At 37.7% G+C, this 20,126-nt stretch overlaps 1 protein-coding gene across 5 annotated transcripts in view; it reads right to left on the bottom strand.

The window, feature by feature from the left end:
* Window positions 1–386: 386 nt before the first annotated feature.
* The window catches only part of HS3ST5 (heparan sulfate-glucosamine 3-sulfotransferase 5), a 191,598-nt gene continuing 171,858 nt past the window's right edge, over window positions 387–20,126 (bottom strand). For 4 of the 5 annotated variants that reach the window (XM_085217444.1, XM_085217445.1, XM_085217442.1 and 1 more), the window contains 2 exons: window positions 8,974–9,112; window positions 387–4,777 (listed from right to left, as the gene is read on the bottom strand). In XM_085217444.1, the coding sequence (XP_085073570.1) occupies window positions 3,847–4,777; window positions 8,974–9,080 (1,038 nt within the window). In that variant the 5' untranslated portion in view covers window positions 9,081–9,112 and the 3' untranslated portion in view covers window positions 387–3,846. Of the gene's footprint in view, window positions 4,778–8,973; window positions 9,113–12,925; window positions 14,757–20,126 lie in introns of those variants that run through there. The other variant, XM_010707509.4, reaches the window with a different exon arrangement.

Here is a 20,126-nt window from a genome sequence, read left to right as displayed (position 1 = left end):
TTGTGATTTTGGGCTTGTACCTTTTCTGTGGTCTGTGTGACACTGTTGTCCAAAGAACATTAACAGTGAAGGTAGACCTTGGACTACTCTCACGGAATATCTTGCTGCAAACCTTGTCTCTATTGTATTCTTAGTCATCAGGAAAAAAAGAATACCACTATAATACGTCAAATACATTTTCATCTTGCTTTTTCTGCTTTCCTTAAGAAAACACAGCATAATAGGTTAATGTTAAATGAATCACTGATCTCTAAATGTCAGTCCTTCAGCTATCTATATAATGATTTCTGAAAATACAATTTTAAATTTATCTTTCATTTTCTTTTATGCTGCAAATTGTTGTTCTATAGAGTTTAAATAGCAGCTGGGACAATCTGATAAAAATGTGCAGAAATATTAGAAGTTTTAATCCAAACATTTATCAGAGCTATGAAGCCTGCAATTTTACAGTACAGAAAATACAAATGGTGCAATGTATTTAGAGAACTTGAATGACATATGTTAACAGCTGCAACTTCATATAACTGTGCATAACTGCAATCATACATTCAAGCTCTGAGCATTCTTCCCAGACTGAACACTCGTGATCTGTCTGAATAGAAATGATTCACCCAGGATTTTGGAAGCAAAGCAAAGAGGCTGAAGTGAGTTATTCACAAATTGTTCCTGAAGAGGTAAATAACATAAGGTCAAAACTTTTCAAACCAGTTATGAATACCACAAAAATCCCCATTAATTTACAAGTGTGGTTTGGGTGGTGTGTTGGATTTGTGTATTAAGAACCAGGTCTCAAACTTTCTCATTGCTAGGTAGTGTCAAAAAGAGTCAAGGACATTGCACTGAAGTCTCAGTGAAAGTTAATCAACTCTTTTAGGCTTAACACATTGCAGTGCCTCTGATTTCTCTTTCTTCCCCGTTATTCCTGAATATTTCTCTGCTTTTTTTTTTTTTTTTTTTTTTTTTTTTGCACCAGATCTGCCAAAGATATCGCCTACATTTCTTCATGTATCTCCAAGATTGCAAATGAGAAGCTAGAGATCAATCCAGATGACTCTCATGAGTAATCTTTACCTTTTAAACTAGTTGCTGTGATTTCTTTTTTTCTGGACTATGCAGGGAAATGTTCATTTCAGATGTGTATGTTAAGGTCTGAAATACCTTTGGCCTAACTCATCGCTTTCATTGCAAATATGTCTCAGCCCTTTACTGGAGCTTGTAGACAAGGCTACCTTAAGCCAATAAGTATCACAAAAACCATCTGGAATCTGACTTTTCAACTGAAGATTATGGAAATTTTAAAATACATAAAATCTTTTCTTTGAGTGCTATTAAGCGAGTTAAATGCCTCAGACTCTATGTATGGACATGGGCATGATAAATGACTGTCGTGCAGGAAAACAGTGGTATTGTAGCTGCTGAGGAAAATTCCACATATGCTCTACCGTGTTGTGTTGGCAAGACTCTGAATCAGCATGAAGAAAGGGCACGTTGCTCACTGTGCTAGCACATATGATTAAAGAAACAGCAAGACAAGTAGCAATCTCTCACTAGAGATTTAAAAATCGCTTATTTAGAAAACTGATGCTTCCAAATCGCTGAGCAAGTTGAACAGCCCACAGGGAAAACTTGATCTTATTATAATCTGTATTACTAACTACTCTGCTATTGTAGCTCATAATCTTCAGATATTCTGGATACCTTCCATAATTTGTGTCCCTATCAATCTTTAGAGGCTGGTTTTCTTTTTATTTCTCTTTTTTTTTCCTTCTTAATTTAAAAAGTATTTTATCCTGTTTTATCCTGGACTCCATGAGAAGAGGGGTGGCCAGCAGGGACAGGGAGTGGTGATTGTCCCCCTCTACTCTGCTCTTGTGAGGCCCCATCTGGAATACTGTGTCTGGAGACCTCAGTACCAGAAAGACAGAGAGCTGTTGGAGAGGGTCCAGAGGAGAGCTACAAAGATGATCAGGGGACTGGAGCTCCTCACCTATGAAGGCAGGCTGAGGGAGCTGGGCTTGTTCAGCCTGGGGAAAAGAAGGCTGTGGGGTGACCTCATTGCAGCCTTTCAATACCTAAAGGGAGCCTACAGGCAGGAGGGGAATCAACTCTTTGAAAGTGTAGATAACATCAGGACAAGGGGAAATGGTTTTAAGTTGAGGGAGGGAAGATTTAGGTTGGATGTCAGGGGGAAAGTTCTTTACAGAGAGAGTGGTGAGGTGCTGGCACAGGCTGCCCAGAGAGGTTGTGGATGCACCGTCCCTGGAGGTGTTCAAGGCCAGATTGGATGGGGCTCTGGGCAGCCTGGTCTAGTATTAAATGTGGAGGTTGGTGGCCCTGCATGTAGCGGGGGAGGGGGTTGGGAATTCATGATCCTTGAGGTCCCTTCCAACCCTGGCCATTCTGTGTGATTCTATGATTCTGTGAAATATTCCTACTGTTTTTCATATTAATCCTTAAGGGTCATACAGTGTATAAAGCATTAAAACATTCACTTTCTGTACTAATTTCTTGTCACTTACTGAATGAAAACATGAGCTGAGCTACATGTTTATGCCAATACTAACAACAGTGTGGTTGTTTCTGAGCAGATGCATGGGTTGTCAGATAAAAGCAGAGGTATCAAAACAGTTAAACAGTTTTCCCTGACTTCTGAAACATTACTGGCTTCCTATGATGAAATCTCTGTAGCTCTTCTAATCTACTTTGTCTGTCTGTTGTTTTGGTTTTAATGGCTGCTCTGCTTTTCTGATATACTTGGTTACAGTAATCTTTTAGAGTTGTTCTTTATCCTCATGGGTTACTGAAATGGAATTAATTATTGCAAAGTGCTGTAACAGAACAGCAGTAATGTTCTTTGAGCTGTGTATAACACCATATCCCCAGATGGTTGCATTTTTTAATAAACTAATCTTCACCTCATATATCAGTTATCTCAACTGTTCAGAAACCAAGTTTCCATACGCAACTCTTGCACAAACATGACCATGATTTGTCCAGTCTAAGGAACTGTGTTTATATACATCAAAGAAAGCTGAATAACTGTTGTGCATATAGGTAATTTTAATCCATTCCATTTTTAAATACCACAATAAATTTAATTTTCACAATAAATTAAATAGCCATATTCAGTTTACAAAATAGAATTACTTAGTGTGAAACCAGTATTTACAAACATTGTACACTATGTACATGATGTTTGTCTTTGTCAACACTCAATCAGAGAAGAAAAAGTTATTTGACTTTTTTTGACACATGATTGACATGCTACAAGTGACACTATGGTCCATACAATAAAACAATAGTGCAAACTCACCACAGGAACCCCGAACCAATGTCGTTTAATGAAATATTAATTTCAAATAATAAGAAAATAGTACTATCCACTCTCATTGTAAAAATTCAGTATGGTATTTAAAGTGTCAGTATTCCTTCAGCAATACACATACCAAATATAGCCTGAATATTATGCTTTCTCACAGCTTCACAGACTTTTGACATGAATTTGTATGACATAAACTAACATTCTGCTTAGATTGATAAGTATGTCACATAAACACTTCAAGCAAGAGGAACACTGACTCTTTTAATGGTGTCTGACTTTATTTCCCTAAGTACCTCTTTGTCCTTTATTAGTATATCTCAAAAGATGCAACTATGCTGACGGTAAATTAATGTTATTATTCTGTAGAAAAAATTGATCCCACTGTATATTTGGTCACACACTGCATATGTACACGTATGCATGAAAAATGTTACTTTGATACTATGTCTGTGAAAAGTGCATATTTTAGCAGAGACATTACTGCATGTCTCAGATGCATCCGAAAATGTGGCATGGAGTTTAGGTCAGGGCCAGTTAAATGTCCTCCCAGTGATCTGGTAAAATTTTTGATTAAAAGGATGAAAGAACTTGCGCAATTTGGTAATGACAGAGGTGTCCACCTCTGGATGAATGCGTCCCTTGCTACCTGCCAGGCACTTATTAAAGACAATGTTAAATCGCAAGCAATAAAACCCTCTGGTGGCATTGAAGTATAAATTGTACTGACTTATCCTTGGAGGAAGATTTAGGAACTTCTCGACCAGCTGGAGTTCCGGCAGTGGTTCTGTGATGAGCCGGTCTCCATCTACAATATGAAACTGCTCAATTGGGAAATATTTTAACCATCTTTCCAGGTGTTTTGTGTAGATGCTGGTTCTTACTGCCTTATACTTAGTGTTCACTTCACAGGTATTAGGATCAATAGCCAGCTTTTCAAATTTGTAGTAAGTTTTGTTCTTTCTTTCCTTGCCTTCCAGCACCTGAGTGTAATCAGAAATAGCTCTTGTGGTGGGTTCCCTGACAATGATCAATAATTTGATAGACGAGTTCATTTTGTAAATCCTTTCAGGTACTTCCTCAGTGATAAAATATGCGGGGCTTTTCTCAATTGTTATTTGATGAGGGTAAGAAAAAGGCATTTTTTTCCGGTACCACTCAATCCCCTTGGCATAGTTCTCATCATTGTCAAAGAAATGAATCTCTTGAGAAGCTTTGACCACTGCAGGGTGAAGATTCAGCATCTCTAACAGTGCACGTGTGCCTCCTTTCCGCACCCCAATGATGATGGCCTTGGGAAGCTGCTGAACCAGATTGTGCAGTCGTATTTGCTCCTTTGTGGCATTGCCCTTACGGAACTCGTGGAGTAGCCCTCGCTTGAACTGCAGAGCTCGCAGCGGGATTTCATCCTGGCTGCGGGGTCCAAATCGACCATCGATGGGGCAGAGGGGCTGCAGTCTGCAATCAATGGAAAAAGTATTTGTAAACAGAGGGTATCTCTTAAGGTAAGCTCACAAAGCTCACAGAAACCTTTTGCAATGTGGTGTCTTTCAACTTGTATTTTATTCGGTCAGATATTAGTAATTCATGTGAACTGTTTATTTATTCTGTTATTTCACTGTGTTCTGGCTGAGTACTCCCTTCCTCCACTGTGCTGATCAAAGGAACTCTTATTACTGTTCTTTGAGCTTCTTGAACCTTACCTCACCTTTCACATTACTGATTGTCTTTGAGATTGCTTCAGCAGCTTTTAAAGCATTCTAAGATGAGTTTTATTTGGCCATTTTGATCTGAAAATCTAGTTCATCTAACTCTATCTTTCCAACACTTGCTCTATTCTAGGTTGAGTTATCTCCCGTTACTTTCCATTGAGTTGACTTTAGTAACTGCTGATCCAGGGTTAGCTCTTTTAGCGAAGAGGGGCAAAAGGGATTAAAAACAGTTTTTGAGGCATCACCCCTCAATATTTTCCATCCTGTTTAGCGTATACCCAGTATAATTCCTGGGGCAGAATGAGAAAGACCAGGGTTCTGAAATGAACATGATCAGCAGAGGCACAGAAAGGACAGTAAGAAAAATGTTCAAAAATACATTTATTGCATCATTACAGCTATAGTTTTCTTATCATCACTTGTGCTTCTTCTCACTGAACCACCCTTTGTGCTTTAATCTGTTTTTATATTGCTCTTGCATGATGTTTGCATTATTCTTTTGTATTCGCCTTCAATTATTTCATGTATTTTCTACTACTCCAATTCTTCCTTCTCATATTTCATGTCAATGAATGTAGGAAGTGATTCAGTAAGAGAAGCGTTTAAATTTTGCTACAGCAGAGCCTTTAGTAAGCCCTCACTTTCACTCCCAAACAGCGCTTTGGTCATTAAACAAACCAGTGTTACACTGAAGATGAAACAGGTATGTAGAGAGAGCTTCCAAAGCCCAACAGAAAAAAAAATCAATAAATTTGCAGAGCCGTGATCTCCAAAATTAAAGATATGTAAGAACAAAGGTTGCCTAGGCAATTTTAATATGAGCTTGCTGTGCATATATATTATGATACTGTTTTTAAATTACATGACCACATGCTATTATTTTTCACAGGACCCCTGCCTCAGCCGGCATACCAGATGGGCAATGCTCATTAATAGCTGTTTAGGTATTCAGTATTTATTCTGTTTCCTCAGTATGTGGCACCTCATTCATTTACTGTATATTATTCAAACCTGCTTTCAGGACAGAATCATTTATTTCTTTTTGGCTCTTCCATCCATCACTGCCTGTTGGAGTCTCTAATTTGACACTGATGCTAGGACAATGGATGGCTGGGACCAAGTAAAAAGGTTAGCCCCTGGCTGACCCAATAACTGTTTCCTTCACTATCTAAATGCTGAGATATACTATGCCCAGACAGATCTGAAGAAACATCCCACATGAGTTTGTTGGGTTCAAATGAGCTTTAATTAAGTCCTACACACCTATGACAAAGTGTGAGGAGAAGTGAGTTCCTGTTGTCATTTCTTTTCTCAAGTTTCCACTCTTTTCTCTGTGCCTTTTGCTGCCTACCAAGTAAGAGCCTGATTTGGTCACAAAAATTGTATTATTGCAACATTGACTCAAACTTGGCAATAAAAAGAGAACCAAACCAACCAACCAACATAACAAACAAAACACCTGAAAACAGTATCTTAACTTGACAGTGGTACTACTTAGGCTATGGTGGGACTGTTAAGAGTCATTCTGCAGTAAGGAGGTGACAGTTGCAAGCATGAAAAACAGAAGCTATAATCCATCTCTCTGTTCTTCCCTTCCCTCTCCTTCTGTGTATTTGTGATTTGTTTTCAAGCAAAAATGTTCCACAACAGCAGTTCCAGACGCATCTCAACTAATTTTATCTCTTTTCCTCAAAAAGATAGCACTGCCTTCAGTATAACACAACAGCTTGTCAAACAGGGTTGTTTCCTTTAAAAGTAAACAAATACTCAAGATATCCTCTAGCCTAAGAGAAGGATTGGATGTTCTTAAAAGTCATTCCTCAACACTTTACCCATTACCCTTTCCCCTTTCTTCTCCTCTCCAAACAATATAAAAGATCTTGACCGTCTTAAGATTAAACAGGCTGTCATATCTTGGTAGCTGAATCCTGAGATGCTGCTATTTACTATTTCCTGAGTCTTCTTCTTGAAAAAAAATCCAGTGTAGAGCAGTTCATCTCAGAAAAATATGTCTCTGCCAAGTAGATAAACAGCTAAAAGAAGGCTAGGCAATCTTAACAACAAGTAGTGATGCTGCATGCACTTTCTCTCCTGATCCAGAATAGCTGCTAATTTGCTTCCGAAGCAGATGTCACAGTGATAAAATGTTACAAGCCTGGTTCCAGGAGTTCAAAACATCAAAATTGGGTATGGAGGCTCCCCCTAATTCCAATGAGAATCATAAACATCTTGAAGACTCACACAAATTTTCTCTGAATTTTTATGGATTAAGTTTGGTTGAGCTTCTACACATGAAGTAGCTCTGTTCATTTGTGATCTGAAGGACAGGGGCCTCCTCTGGAGGGAGGTACTCAGCTTATCAGACTTTATGACTCAGTGAATCAGATAAGCTATTGCTAATTTCCTAAGGGAACTCAATTCCTGAGACATCCCTGGCAATGAGAAATGCCCAGTTCTCTTTTTCAAGTTTAGCTTGGGTCATAGTGTGGCAGAATATTTCCAATCTGTTCATCTGTCTCAAGTTTTCTATGCATTCTTTCTCTCTTTTTTTTTTTCGTAATGAGTCCAAATAAAGGGCTTCTTTTTGGCAGTGTGGTATTTTACACATTGGATAATGGAAGAAAATGAAACAGGGTTTTACTTCCAGTGGCAACATTATATATGAAAACAGAGGAATTCAGTGCCTCGGGAGGTCAATGAGTCAAATATTGTGGCAAGATAATTTTATGGCCATCAGTAAATTCTGAAGATGTGCAAGCATAGATAATAGCATAAGGTTAATTAGATTTTATGCCTCCCTTTATAAAACATGCTGTTTCAGGGACTAATAAGGAATTCTGTGTCCATTTCAGAATCTCTGTTGTCACAGTGAAGTTTTCACCTCTGAAGCATCGGAGATGCTTTGACCACTGGGGGAAGAAAACTATAAATCTTGGGGCCTAATTTGCAATCCATTCAGTCCCAGTTGACAACGTGAGCTCCCTCTTCTTCTGAAATTGGATTATACAGTTGAAGAAGGTAGCCATCGATGTAGTACAGTGGATGCTAGATATTGTAGTGTCATAGTTTCGAACTCAACTAATATTTTCCATCATTTAAAAGAAGACCACTAAAGCAACATTAGCACTCAAAAGCTATTTGCCAGCTTCTGGAAATCCTGAGGTCTTCATTCATTCTTTCAAAACAATCTTTTCTACCCTGTCTTTATATAGCGCCTATCAGAGCAATCCTAGACCACTGTGAAGCTGGCAGAAAAAGCATGGTCATTGTGAGTAGCACCACTGTCACACTGTCAATAGCCAATCAAAAATCAATCTGACCAAAAGTGTCAAATACTTTTTGATCTCCTCTCCTGTATTTTCTACTGCTTCCCAGGAAACCGCTTGCAGAGACAACCTTTTTATTTGGTACTTTCAACTCCAGAAAATACCGGCTAATTAATGTAGTTGAAAAATTCTCAAGCCCTGCAGCAATCTTTCAAATGAAATAGTATTTAAAACTTGACGAGCTACTCTGCAGACTCATACTTAATTTTAACTGCCACTGTAGCACATTAATTGCTTGCTCATAAATTTAGGAAGATGATGTATAAATACATCAAAACTGTTCTGCTGAAAGTAGAGGTCAACACACAGATGTGCAGAGACAAAAAATGAGCTATTCTAATGATATTTTTACTGGATGTTTTCTTATTTCTTCTCTGAAAATAAGTGTCAATCTGCTTAGATTACAAATGGGCAGACTAAAGTACTTTGACAGGGGTGACCTGCAACTTCGTTTTCCTATTCTGCAAAGGAAAGGAAACAATAATGAAAATCAGTAGTAGAGTGGTTGGTCTTTCATGAATACATGAATAGAAGCGAAAAAATGAAAAAAAATATAGATCCTCTAAAAAAAAGCTCATGCAATCTGCGTTCATTTGCAATTAAGAGAGTGGCTTACCTATCCAAGCTCCCAACTCTGGCAACTAGATATAGGAGACTTCCAATAGCAAGGCTGCCTAGCACAAAGAGCTTCTGTCTCAGCAACACCTGCTGTTTGAATAGCATGGCCCTCCATCAATCTTCAGGACTTCTTCAGTCTGCAGAGAGAAGAACATATAAAGCTCTCATCAGTAAGCAATATGCAGTGTAATGTTTAGTAAGAGGCCTTCCATCAGTTGCAAATGGCTGAATCACATTGCCAAAAATCTTTTCAAACTACAGAATTAGTAGTTAAAGCTTTGTTTACTACTCTTTCCCACATGGCAACACCAGACAGTGTATCTGGGCTAGAGAGATAATTCTGAACGTAATGGTTCAGCTCCATACATTAGGCCTGTCTATAAGCTGCAATACAGGGCTTGGCTTTGTAGACTTGTAGTAGGATCAGATCAGACTCTGGGCTTGTAGGTCTTGTGCCCACAGTGTGTGGGACCTGCTCACTGTGTTTCTATTACATTATTAGGGAGTGAGCTGGACAGAAATCAGTTTATTTCCCAGTCTGTGCCAGCAAGCTTCTGGTGGCAGATCTGTGAAGCGTGCAGCTGGGATGGACACAAGGACATTTTTTTAACAGTAGTACAAAGGTAAATGTGTGATGTGTCTTGTCAGGTCTCTCTGTGTGTCAATTTAGGCTGTTCTGTGGAGAATTCCTTAAACACCATATCTGACTGATGCTAGCATTGGCTTTTATTTCAAGGCCTGATGCAAACTTGAGCTGAGCATACTCATACTCATCTTCAAATTGCAGCAACAAGCATGGACTTACATTTCCTTTTATGATATGTGCCAGAGACCACTAAATCACTATGGTTTGCTTGAGAGAGTAAATTTTCTTCATAACATCTCATAGAATGATATGTTTTGAATTTTTGATGAAAGCAATCCTGTTAACACAGTGATGTTTTGACTGTTGCAGAGCAGTGCTTACACTAAGGACTTTCCGGCTTCTTGTTACAGCAGAGAAACACCTCAGTATGAAGCTGCAGTCAGTTTCCCTCCTGAATAAGGAAGGTATACCTTTTACAAACAAAATACATGAATTTTTGAGTTGTGAGGAAGAGTTCAGATGATGAGCCAGGGTAGATTTGCAGCTCCTAAGTCTTTCCTTCCCAGCACTGATCTTTCCACATTAGAGTAGCTGTCATTATTCCCCGCTGAATTTCTATTTTCTTTTTCATCCCTAAGCCTGCTATTATCCCAGCCCTCTACCATGGTCAGGGCTGCCACCCTGCAGCTCAGGCTGTCCAAGGCCCTGTTCAATCTGGGCCTGAGTGCCTCCAGGGATGAGGCACCACAGCTTCTCTTGGCAGACTGTGCCAGGGCCTCGCTACTGTCTGAGTAGAGTTTCTTCCTGAAAACCAGCCTTAATCTATCTTCTTTTTGTTTAAAGCCATTCCCCCTTGTTCCATCACTCACTATCTGCTCATGTAAAAAGTTGATTCCCCTTTTGTTTATATGCTCCCTTCATGTACTGGAAGGTTGCAACGAGGTCTCACTGGAGCCTTCTCTTGTCCAAGATAAACAAGACTTCCTCAGCCTTCCTTCATAACAGAGATGCTCCAGCCCTCTGAGTGCCTCTGTGGCCCTTCTCTCCCACTCCAAGAGCTCTACATCTTTAAAGGTGATGTAAAGCCTTATGTCCTATCAGTCAGATTAATACTTTAATACTTTAATCACCAAATTGATTTTCTTGATATATAAAACCATAATATACTCATTCATATTTTCACTGCCTGGACCAGAGAATATTTAATGTATTGTGAAGCAGTTTCTGTTGAAACTGTTTTTTGTTGTTTGTTTGTTTTAGTTTCGTTTTGTTTTTCCTTCTGAATTTTAACAGTATGTATTTTGAGGTTTTTTTTTTTTTTTTTTTTTTTATGACAAGTCTCTATTGTTTTAATGCTAGTAAAGCTCATTTTCTTTTTTTTTCCCAACCCTAGGACTTACATCAAGTCGGAGAGATTATTACAGGCACACATCTGTATATAGGTATGGTTGTCCACTGATAAATAGAGTCTGCATATGTTTCTTTGCCCTGCCCATGCTGTTAAATTTTGGCCCAGGAAACTCTCACAAGACTCTACTATACAGTTTGGAAATCAGTACAAGCCCCAAACTGTACAGCCCTGTCAGTATACCTGCAGCCTTCCTGCCTTAGTGCTAGGTGAGATGAATGGTATGGATAGGCCACTCCATAATGGCTGTCATCAGGATGGTAGAATAGTCAGTCCTGAGCACATTTTATTTACTGCTACAGAGAAAGCTTTTGTAAGTCCAACTCATCATCTCTACTTGCAGCACTGAAGCCTTGAGCCTGGCTGACTCTATGACACTTCTAGTGTGCTAGTAGCAAAAGTAACTCTTTATACAGCCAGGTCATGGCTGTATACATACAGAACAATCTGCTTTTCACATAGATATATGAAGCTCTGTAATAAGAATTTTTAGGTAAGATCCTTATTACAACAAGAATCATATAAAACAGAGTAAAAGGAATTTGCAATGTAAATACTAAGAAAGAATAAGTATCATACTTTAAAAATAAATGAAGAACAAAGGTAGAGAGAGATTAAGTGATTTGTTCAAGGTCACAGAGAAAATCTATGGGACTAGTGGAATTCAATTTGAGATGTCTATGTTCCTGTCTAGTGCCCTAATTATGTGATAAACTTTTATCTTTTTTTTTTTAGTATATTTTTAGCTGAATTTATTGTTTAAGAAAAATGCATATACATTGTTTCTCTGGGCTGATACACAACTGCTGTTTATTCTCTTAATTAATTAATTTAAAAAAGGAGGTGGGAAAGAAATCATAATGACAATTCATAGTTTTCCAGGTTAAAATTCTTCATTACTGCTCTTTCTAACTAATAGTATCATGTCAGTGTTACAATTATTGGTTCTGAACTTCCTTTCTCACAAAACATATACGGACCTCTCTACCTGAAACTAAAGTGTTGGGAGCATGTCCTCCCTCATGCATACTCTCACACTCCTGTTAATTCCTGCCTGTAGGTCTCCTTGAAGCTGTGAAGGTCATCAGGCCACAGTGAAATCAAATTAAAGACAAAATCAAAGGCAAAATATTTTAGAAAGTGGATTCCACAAGGTCTTAGTCCATCCATATTCGGGTGTGCAGTAAAATTCAGTGCAAGAAGAGAAGAAAATAGACAATTATATTTGCACTGTGTATGTACTTGAGTGTATTTCCACATACTGAAAACTTTTTGACAGAATAATGGATATTGAACACTCACTGGAAATGCATATGCAACATTATTTGTTTGCTTATGTAATTTTTGTTATCACTTCCAGCATCTAATTTAAAGTCCAAGGAGGAAGTAATATTCTTCTGAGGTTCTAGCTAATAAAACACCTTCCTCAGATTTTAGTTGTTTTCATAAAACTAAATTTAGAAAAAAATGTATTTCAGCTTCAGAAATGTCTACATCTTGCTATAGATGTACAGAGACAGAGGAGAGAACAGAACTGTTTAGGCCATGGGGTTAATGCTAGAATGTGATTAAGGTGAAGGCCCCAAAGGCAAAAATGTTGCTGAAGACTAACAAATCAACACTTCAGGATGGAAGAAATGAGAATTCTGGGACACATTATAGGCTGCACAAAGTTTACCATAGGGAATATGCACTTTTAAACTTAATAAGCTGGAAGGCAAGATAAAATGTAATCCAAAGTGACATGATTTTAGCAGTTATTTGAGGCAAATAAGGATTTTCGTTTTGAAATTTTACTCTCTGTTATGGACCATTACTGAACTGATGCACCAGCTTCTCACCAGCAGGACAAGGCTTGGGGAAGCACCAGGCAGAACAGATGCTGAATGTGAAACCTTCTACCAAAGGAGACAACAGTATACTGCTGCACAGTCAGTGAGCTTAAGTTACAAATACCTGTTTTGAGCAATCCAATTAAATATGCAAATACAGGAGGAAACTCACTTCCTGGATATCCAAGAGATAATCTACAATGCATAAGAACAATATAATTCACAATGTAGAACTTGTAATTTCTAGAAGTGCAACTGTATGCAATATCATGTACAGAAAAAAATAGGTAAGCTACTTCATGAATTGCAGATGAACAGCTGATCTAACTTGTTAGATTAATATAGTTATCTTAAGTAAATAAGCTTCATTTAGTGTATTGATATGAATTCATCATCCAACCCCATTTGCCATGGAGGCATACAGGTGAGAAGAAGGTGTTAGTTGAGAGTAAAATGAGTCTCATCTCAACAGATGCCAATTAGATTGGAGAAGACTAATGGCCTAAGTGTGATTTTAAGAAGCAGAGATCCCATGTTATTTCAAAAAATGAAATTTAGTATATTCAGAATTTTTTTAAGTACCAAGACAGAAACTCAGTGGCAGTGAAATAGATGGACATCTGTGAGAAGGAAGCAATTATGCCCCTGTATGCTACTACACCACATCATTGACTAAATGAACTAAAATTTCAGCAACTAAATCAAAATCTTATTTCATTGGCTAAATTAAATGGGAGAAGATGGAAAAACAAACAAACAAACAAACAAAATAATGATAATGGTACCACCACCAGTAAAAGTTTGAATTTGATAACATAACAAATTTTCCAGAAGAACTGAACCCAGAAGCTGTTGCTATACTCACCTATCCCAGATAAACTGACAGGGAGACAGAAAAGCCACCAGAATGTTGTTTGAAAATGGTCAGAAGGAAATTTTTGGACGCAGATAGCAAGGAAGAGAAGGTCTTATTGATAAATGAATGAAGTGTGGTTGATTATGAGGAGAAGTATAAGAAAGTAATATTTAAACCTTTGATAAGCAGATTGTTGAGAGACAGTGTTGATGGAGTGATGTGGCAATCAAAGTGAAGTACGAATCATAGGAAACTATGAACTATGAAGAAGACTGAAGTAATAATAAATGGAATTTTTTTTTTTTTAATTGAATTTATCAGTGAGTTGGCTTAGATTATTTTTGTTTCACACACCAGCAGGGGTCATCTGCTGACTAACAAATATTTGTCTTCATGCACTGCATAAATATTTTTTAATTTATGTGAGATTCAAATATAGTGACTGAGGAAACAATTCACCACTTGGCACTTTTCTATTTCTCTTGCTTTTCCCTATGTCTCTTAAATGTTAACTACAGTTTCTTGCATTTGTCACTGTGAGTAAAACTCACATAAATCAAGCTTGTGGACTTCATCTGGGAAAGGAAAAAGAGGTGCTTGGGAAAGAAAGGAATTTATCCCTCAAAATTTGTGCATTAGCTAATCAGCTCATGATTTTCATACTATGGTAATAAAAGCATCATACTCCTGATCTTCCTATAGCCTTCTCCAGCTCCTCCTTCCCCTTGTGCTAGCTTGCCATTAAAAAGTGTCAAGTGGTAAGGATAAGATATACATACTCTGCATTTTTTTCCTGGTACCTTCTCATACAGTTTAATTGCAAGATAACTACTGTACTATGTGGAGAGTATTAAAAAGTTGCAATAATCATGATAAAGCAGAACACAACTTTTTATTAGAGAGAGTATTTTTCATTCCTACAATCACTGAATAGTCTAAGTACTGGTAGAATTTATCCTCCTTTTTTTTGACCAGGTAATGTGAAATGGAGAATGGAAATGGAAATCTTTGAATGTAGCAGTTTTCACTAGGAAGGACAAATGCTGAACCTGTGGAAAGGAAATTTCAATTTCAGTTTTTCAGAAATCTTCCTTATTGATTCATACTTTCAATAGCAAAAACAAATTTAATTCAGATGAGTAATCATCACAGTGTTTCTTTTTTTTTTTTTTTCTCTAGCATAAGTACTACTGAGTGAGATGGGATTGAAATAACATTAGAACACATTTCAAGACCTGAAGGAAGAGAGGATGGAAACCCTTTCACTACAGGGAACAAGTTCACAGATTCACATAAATGTCTCTGCCTTCTAAGCATGTCCTTTTCTCCTCGTAACTCATATTGACTGAAACAGTGGAGCAGAAAATGTCAGCAAAGATGACAGAAAACAGTAGTGGTTGCAGATAAACTCTAACATGAAGATTTCCTATAATCTTATGCCACTGCTATGACAATAACTTAAAAATACCTTTTCCTATCTTCTTGAAGAGTTTTGACATTTACAACTGAGGGCCTTTAAGCTGCCCTCAAAGCCAGTTCTCTGTATAATGAAGTGGTAATATATGCTTTCTCTAGAAAGGCTGCTTTACTCTGAGAGACCATCCACAGAATCAACACTTACATCCATAAATTAGATAAAAAAACACATGCTCCTTTGGCAAAAATTAGCACACTATCAGTGCTGAAGGAAAGCATTTGTGATTTGTATCCCTTGCCCCTTATGGTTGCCTTAGGTGTTACACCTGGATATCTGATCCCTATAGAGAATGGTAATGGCTGTGTGTTCAGTACACTATCATTTAATTCTAGATATCTCAGTACTCATCTACATGTAGTTTTACTATACCTAGATAAACAGTGTGCCAGATAACAACAGTACAGAAGCCTGTAAAGAGCTCTTAATCTCCCTTATTTATCAGTCTGACCTTTTTTCTTTATTATTTTCATTTTTTAGTCTTAATGAAGGATATCAAGCTAAGTGGTGATAGGAGGAAAGAAACAAATCCAAAATTGGCTATTGCCTTTGCGCAGCCCTTTACCAAACAGATTTGCTGCCAGATTGTCTGGGTAGTTAGGAATCTCAGACACTCTGATGCCCTTGAGGTCTCAGACACAGCTGCTTAGGAAAAACTGCTTTATTGCATCTGAACTGGTGAGGCAGGCAGTTGCATTCTGCTGAATGATGACTAGGCTACCATGTTCCATGCTTAACTACATTGCTCCAGGAATGCTTCCAAGAGCATAGATCTTAATAGGATTTCATCAGTTCAAAATACATGTGCCTGTCTTCTTGCCAGCTTCCTGACTATATTATCGTGCACTGCTCTTCATGGAGTACAAGATTAATCTGATAAGGTTAGCCCTTTTCTTCAAATTAATGGTGTTTCCCCAGCAACTCTCCTCTCTTTCTTCTGAAATGATAACCTTTCTTGTCTGCTTCATTTCTCAGGAATGTTGGAGCTGATGACAATGAGTTAGGAAACCTGTGGAATTAGTTGGAACCTGGATTGCTGACTGTAGAAAGTTTATAATAGATACTAATTTTACACTCCTCAAAAGAGAATACGAGCCTCATCTCTTCCAGCTGGCATTATGGCAGCTGAAAGCAAAAATAGTTATCAAAAGGAAAAAATAGGTTTGAGGAGCAAAAGACAGTGAAATGGAAGACAAAAGAGTAATGACTGCAAAAGTTGAGAAAGAAATCATAAAAGGAGGCCAATAGCACTGTCAAAAAAAACAGTAAACAGTTTTTTGTTGTTGTCGCTGTTTTTTTTTTGTTTGTTTGCTTGTTTGTTTTTTTAATTCTGTCTGGGAAAGAGTAAAGCAAGATTATGAGTCCTCAGTTAGAAAGTTAAGAAGGAAGATATCCAGAGCTATCTTCTGACTTTTCTTTAGAGTACTACATTTGTCATGAACAGTTTTGGTGCATTGAACGGGATGTAAAAAGGCAGAGTGGTATTGCTTAGTATGACTGAGAGTGGAATAAAATTATATCTTTTCATACACTTGTAATCTTAAAAAGTTCTTTTCCACTACTTTGAGTCGCGCTTGTGGTCTATTACACTTTTTTTCCCCCATACTGGAAAAATTGCCCTTTCCCAAATAATTTCAAAATGAAACATGTGAAAGACTCTTTGAAGATTCTCTCATTAACTGCAACCTGGTAGAAAATTTTTGTTAATTCTCCTCTTAGCTATTACAGTAGCAAGATCCAGATGGTCTCCTGCAGCTCCCCACAGCAACATTTTCTGTGATTTTCCTTTAAAAAAGCAAAACTGAATTGCATGTAAAACATTACTAGGAATGAAAAGCATCGATGAGGAAACTAACAGCAAAAACTTATCCAAGCTGCAAATATATTTTGCTGGTACACTGCATTTTCAGTAAAAAAAAAAGAACACCTAAGTAGGTTTTCCCCATGGCTTTTACTCGCCAGTGAAAAAACAATTCCAATGTATGAGGTAATACGCACAGACATGCATGCGTGTCTACAGGAACATGTTATCAAAAATGATTTATGCATTTCTTTGCAGCCAAATTTTTGTCCTTGTGTTCCATAGATAGATGCACTGGCCTAGCTACAGCATTGCCAATTCCCATGCTATGTGCAGTGGGTAATAACTATTGCCTGCACATCAGTGTCTTGCTCTGGCTGCTAAATTGAAGAAATCAGCAGTGAGGAAAGTCCTTTTTTTCTACAAGTGATGCAAATATCCAGGTGCAGTGAGATGTTACTGCAAAATACCACAGGACAACTGAACTTAATTTTCTTTCCTTGTGGTCCTGTTCTTTCACTTCTGAACAGTGTTGCTGATAGCATTCCTACAGCCTTGTGTCTCTGGCTATACCTCTGTGATTATACTTTTATTGCCTTTCCCTTTTCTCTCTCTATATTTCTGTATATGTCTATGTCTTGGCATTCCATGGGATTTCTGTTAGGGAAACAGAATTTTGAATAATTGAACCCAAAGGCCATTAGGTTAATTTTCAAAACGTAAAATCAAAGCGCTTCTTCCCCTGTAAGTCTTGAGCATAACACTTTTCTAAGAAGTGCCACTTATTTTAATGAGGAAATCCAAGTGAAAATATCAATGCCAGTTTAACCAAGGACTTGTTATAACACCTCTGTGAGAAAGAGAGACCTATTAACAGTTTTCTCAGAAAATGAAAGAGCTGTGATTTTCTACTGTGCATGTGTTTTAAAGGCCAATAATACACTGCTACACTGCCCGAATGACAACTTACAGCCTCTCTCTGGGAGGAGAAGAAAGGGGAAAAGGAGAGACAGCTCATATCTGTGCAGCCAGGTGTAACAGCTGCTTGGTGCTGGAGAGCTCCTTATAAACCAGCTCTCTGCTCACTGAGCAGTCCTGCTTCCCACACACAGATCATTCATCTTCCTCCTGTTGGGCAGTGTGAGCTGCAGAACTAACTGCTGTCTTGGGGTGGTATACATGTATCCAGCTTGGCAAATATACCAGCTCCATGACTTTAAATATATACATATATATATATATATATATATATAGAAAGTCAACCAAAACCTCTTTGTGCATACTTTATTGGTGGGTGTCTGAGGCAAGAAAGATGTTGGCAGAAAGAGGTATATATTTCTGATCTTCACCAACAGTCACTTGAAAAGTTATAGACAGGCTGCTCCTTTGCTTGCATGAAACACCTTCTCTGTCCATTTCTTACGGAATAACTTGAACACTTTAGTGTATTTTTCATGGTCCTTCTCTTATCCTGATTTCATATTAAAGCAGCTGAATTGGCCTAACTATCTAACTATCTAACTATCCACTCTGTGGAACAGAGAGAATCTAATCCTTTCTCCATGAATACTTTTGACTTAGCATCACTTTCTTAGAGATATATTTACTGATTTATTTTAATTTCATTTTTTTTTATCCCGACCAGCATAGTGTTAGACATCACATGGATTATCTATATTTTTAGATGCTGACAAATTTTAGTTGCATAGTAAGATATGCTAGAGAGGATGCTACAATGAAGGGACATCATTCGCATACCACATAAGTTATCTGTTAATCAGTGAAAGAAAAGAGAGAAGCAATGGATTTAGCAAGATTTAAAGCTCTGATGATTTATCCAGGAACTTGAAAAAACATTGGCCTGAGCCACATCTTGCCTATACTATATCGGCCATTGTTCAAGATATCTGTCTGGTTTAGCTGTGTTCGACCCTGACACTTATTTGCAGAACCTATATTATTTTGAGATCATGGGCTGGTTGCAGCCTCTGCATGACTACTTCACACAGATGTAGAAAGCTGTTAAATAGTCTGTACAATTAAAAAATATTGGTTGGCTGAGAATTAGCTGTAAAATATCTCAATATTTTGTTTAATTGGCTTTGAGATGTAAAAAAAATGCATCCACATGTAAACTTGTATTCAAAAGCAACAAGTATACAAGAAAGCTAAACTAATTCTATTTCCCTGAGAAAATATGGATTCTACTTACAATTTGTGTAGTCATCTTAAAAATGCCTCAAGAGATGCAAGAGTTGGTCTAACGATGAAAAAATTATATTCAAAAATAATTTATTTGTCTATTGGTGGGGAAAAAGAAGAGTTAATAATTTATTTGGCTAATATTATTCAATCATCAATAGAGCTGATAGAATAATTTATAAATTTACTGATGAATAATTTATTCATCAGTTGATGGTAGGAGGAAATTAATGAAGTAAACAATATTCAAATAACACTTGATAGGCTCTCAGGCCTAGGTAGGGCAGACATGGAAGGTTGGAAAGATTTCATTCTTCACCTTATGACAAGCTCTGCATCAGTGCAGTGCATCACTGAAGTGCAACTGTCCTGAAACTGTTTCTGTAGCTTGCTGATAGCAGTCATCCTCATGCTCTTGCACCTACCAAGGCCAACAAATCTGCAAATGTGCCCTCACAGCACTGGACGGTTTCTCTGTGTGCCTTTGGTGACTGTGGGTAGCTGTTTGGAAATTCCTCATGACTTTAATTATTGCTGCAGTCAGACCGTTTGCTTGCAACGCATGGCAGCAAGGGCTGCAGGTGCCATTGCAGACATTCATCAGGTTGAAATCTGTTACATAGTTGAGAAGTGTTCTGTGCCGTGCTTGTGTACACAAAGCAGGAAGCAGAGCGCTTCTTGCAGAAAACCACAGGACACTGCCCTCTGTTTCCAGGCAGACTGAAAAAAAAAAAATAAATAAAAATAAAAAATTAAATCTCCAAGACAATCTTGGAAAAAAACCCAACTATTTCATTGAAAGGGAAATCGCTAAACCCACGAGATCCACAGCAGACTCTAATAAAGTCTGTATGTGTAACTGAATCATGCTGTGCATGAACTCAAACAACGAAGTGCTAACATGCAAATAGTCAAAAACAACTCCCTTGACACCTCATCTTTTTTCCAAGATTGTCTTGGAGATTTAATTTTCACAGGCTTGGTACTGTGAT

This window comes from Meleagris gallopavo, chromosome 2 (genome assembly GCF_905368555.1).
Source record: "Meleagris gallopavo chromosome 2, MGAL_WU_HG_1.1, whole genome shotgun sequence".
NCBI lineage: Eukaryota > Metazoa > Chordata > Aves > Galliformes > Phasianidae > Meleagris > Meleagris gallopavo.
Note: the sequence above shows the minus strand (reverse complement) of the source record. Positions and strands in the feature narration are given on the sequence as shown.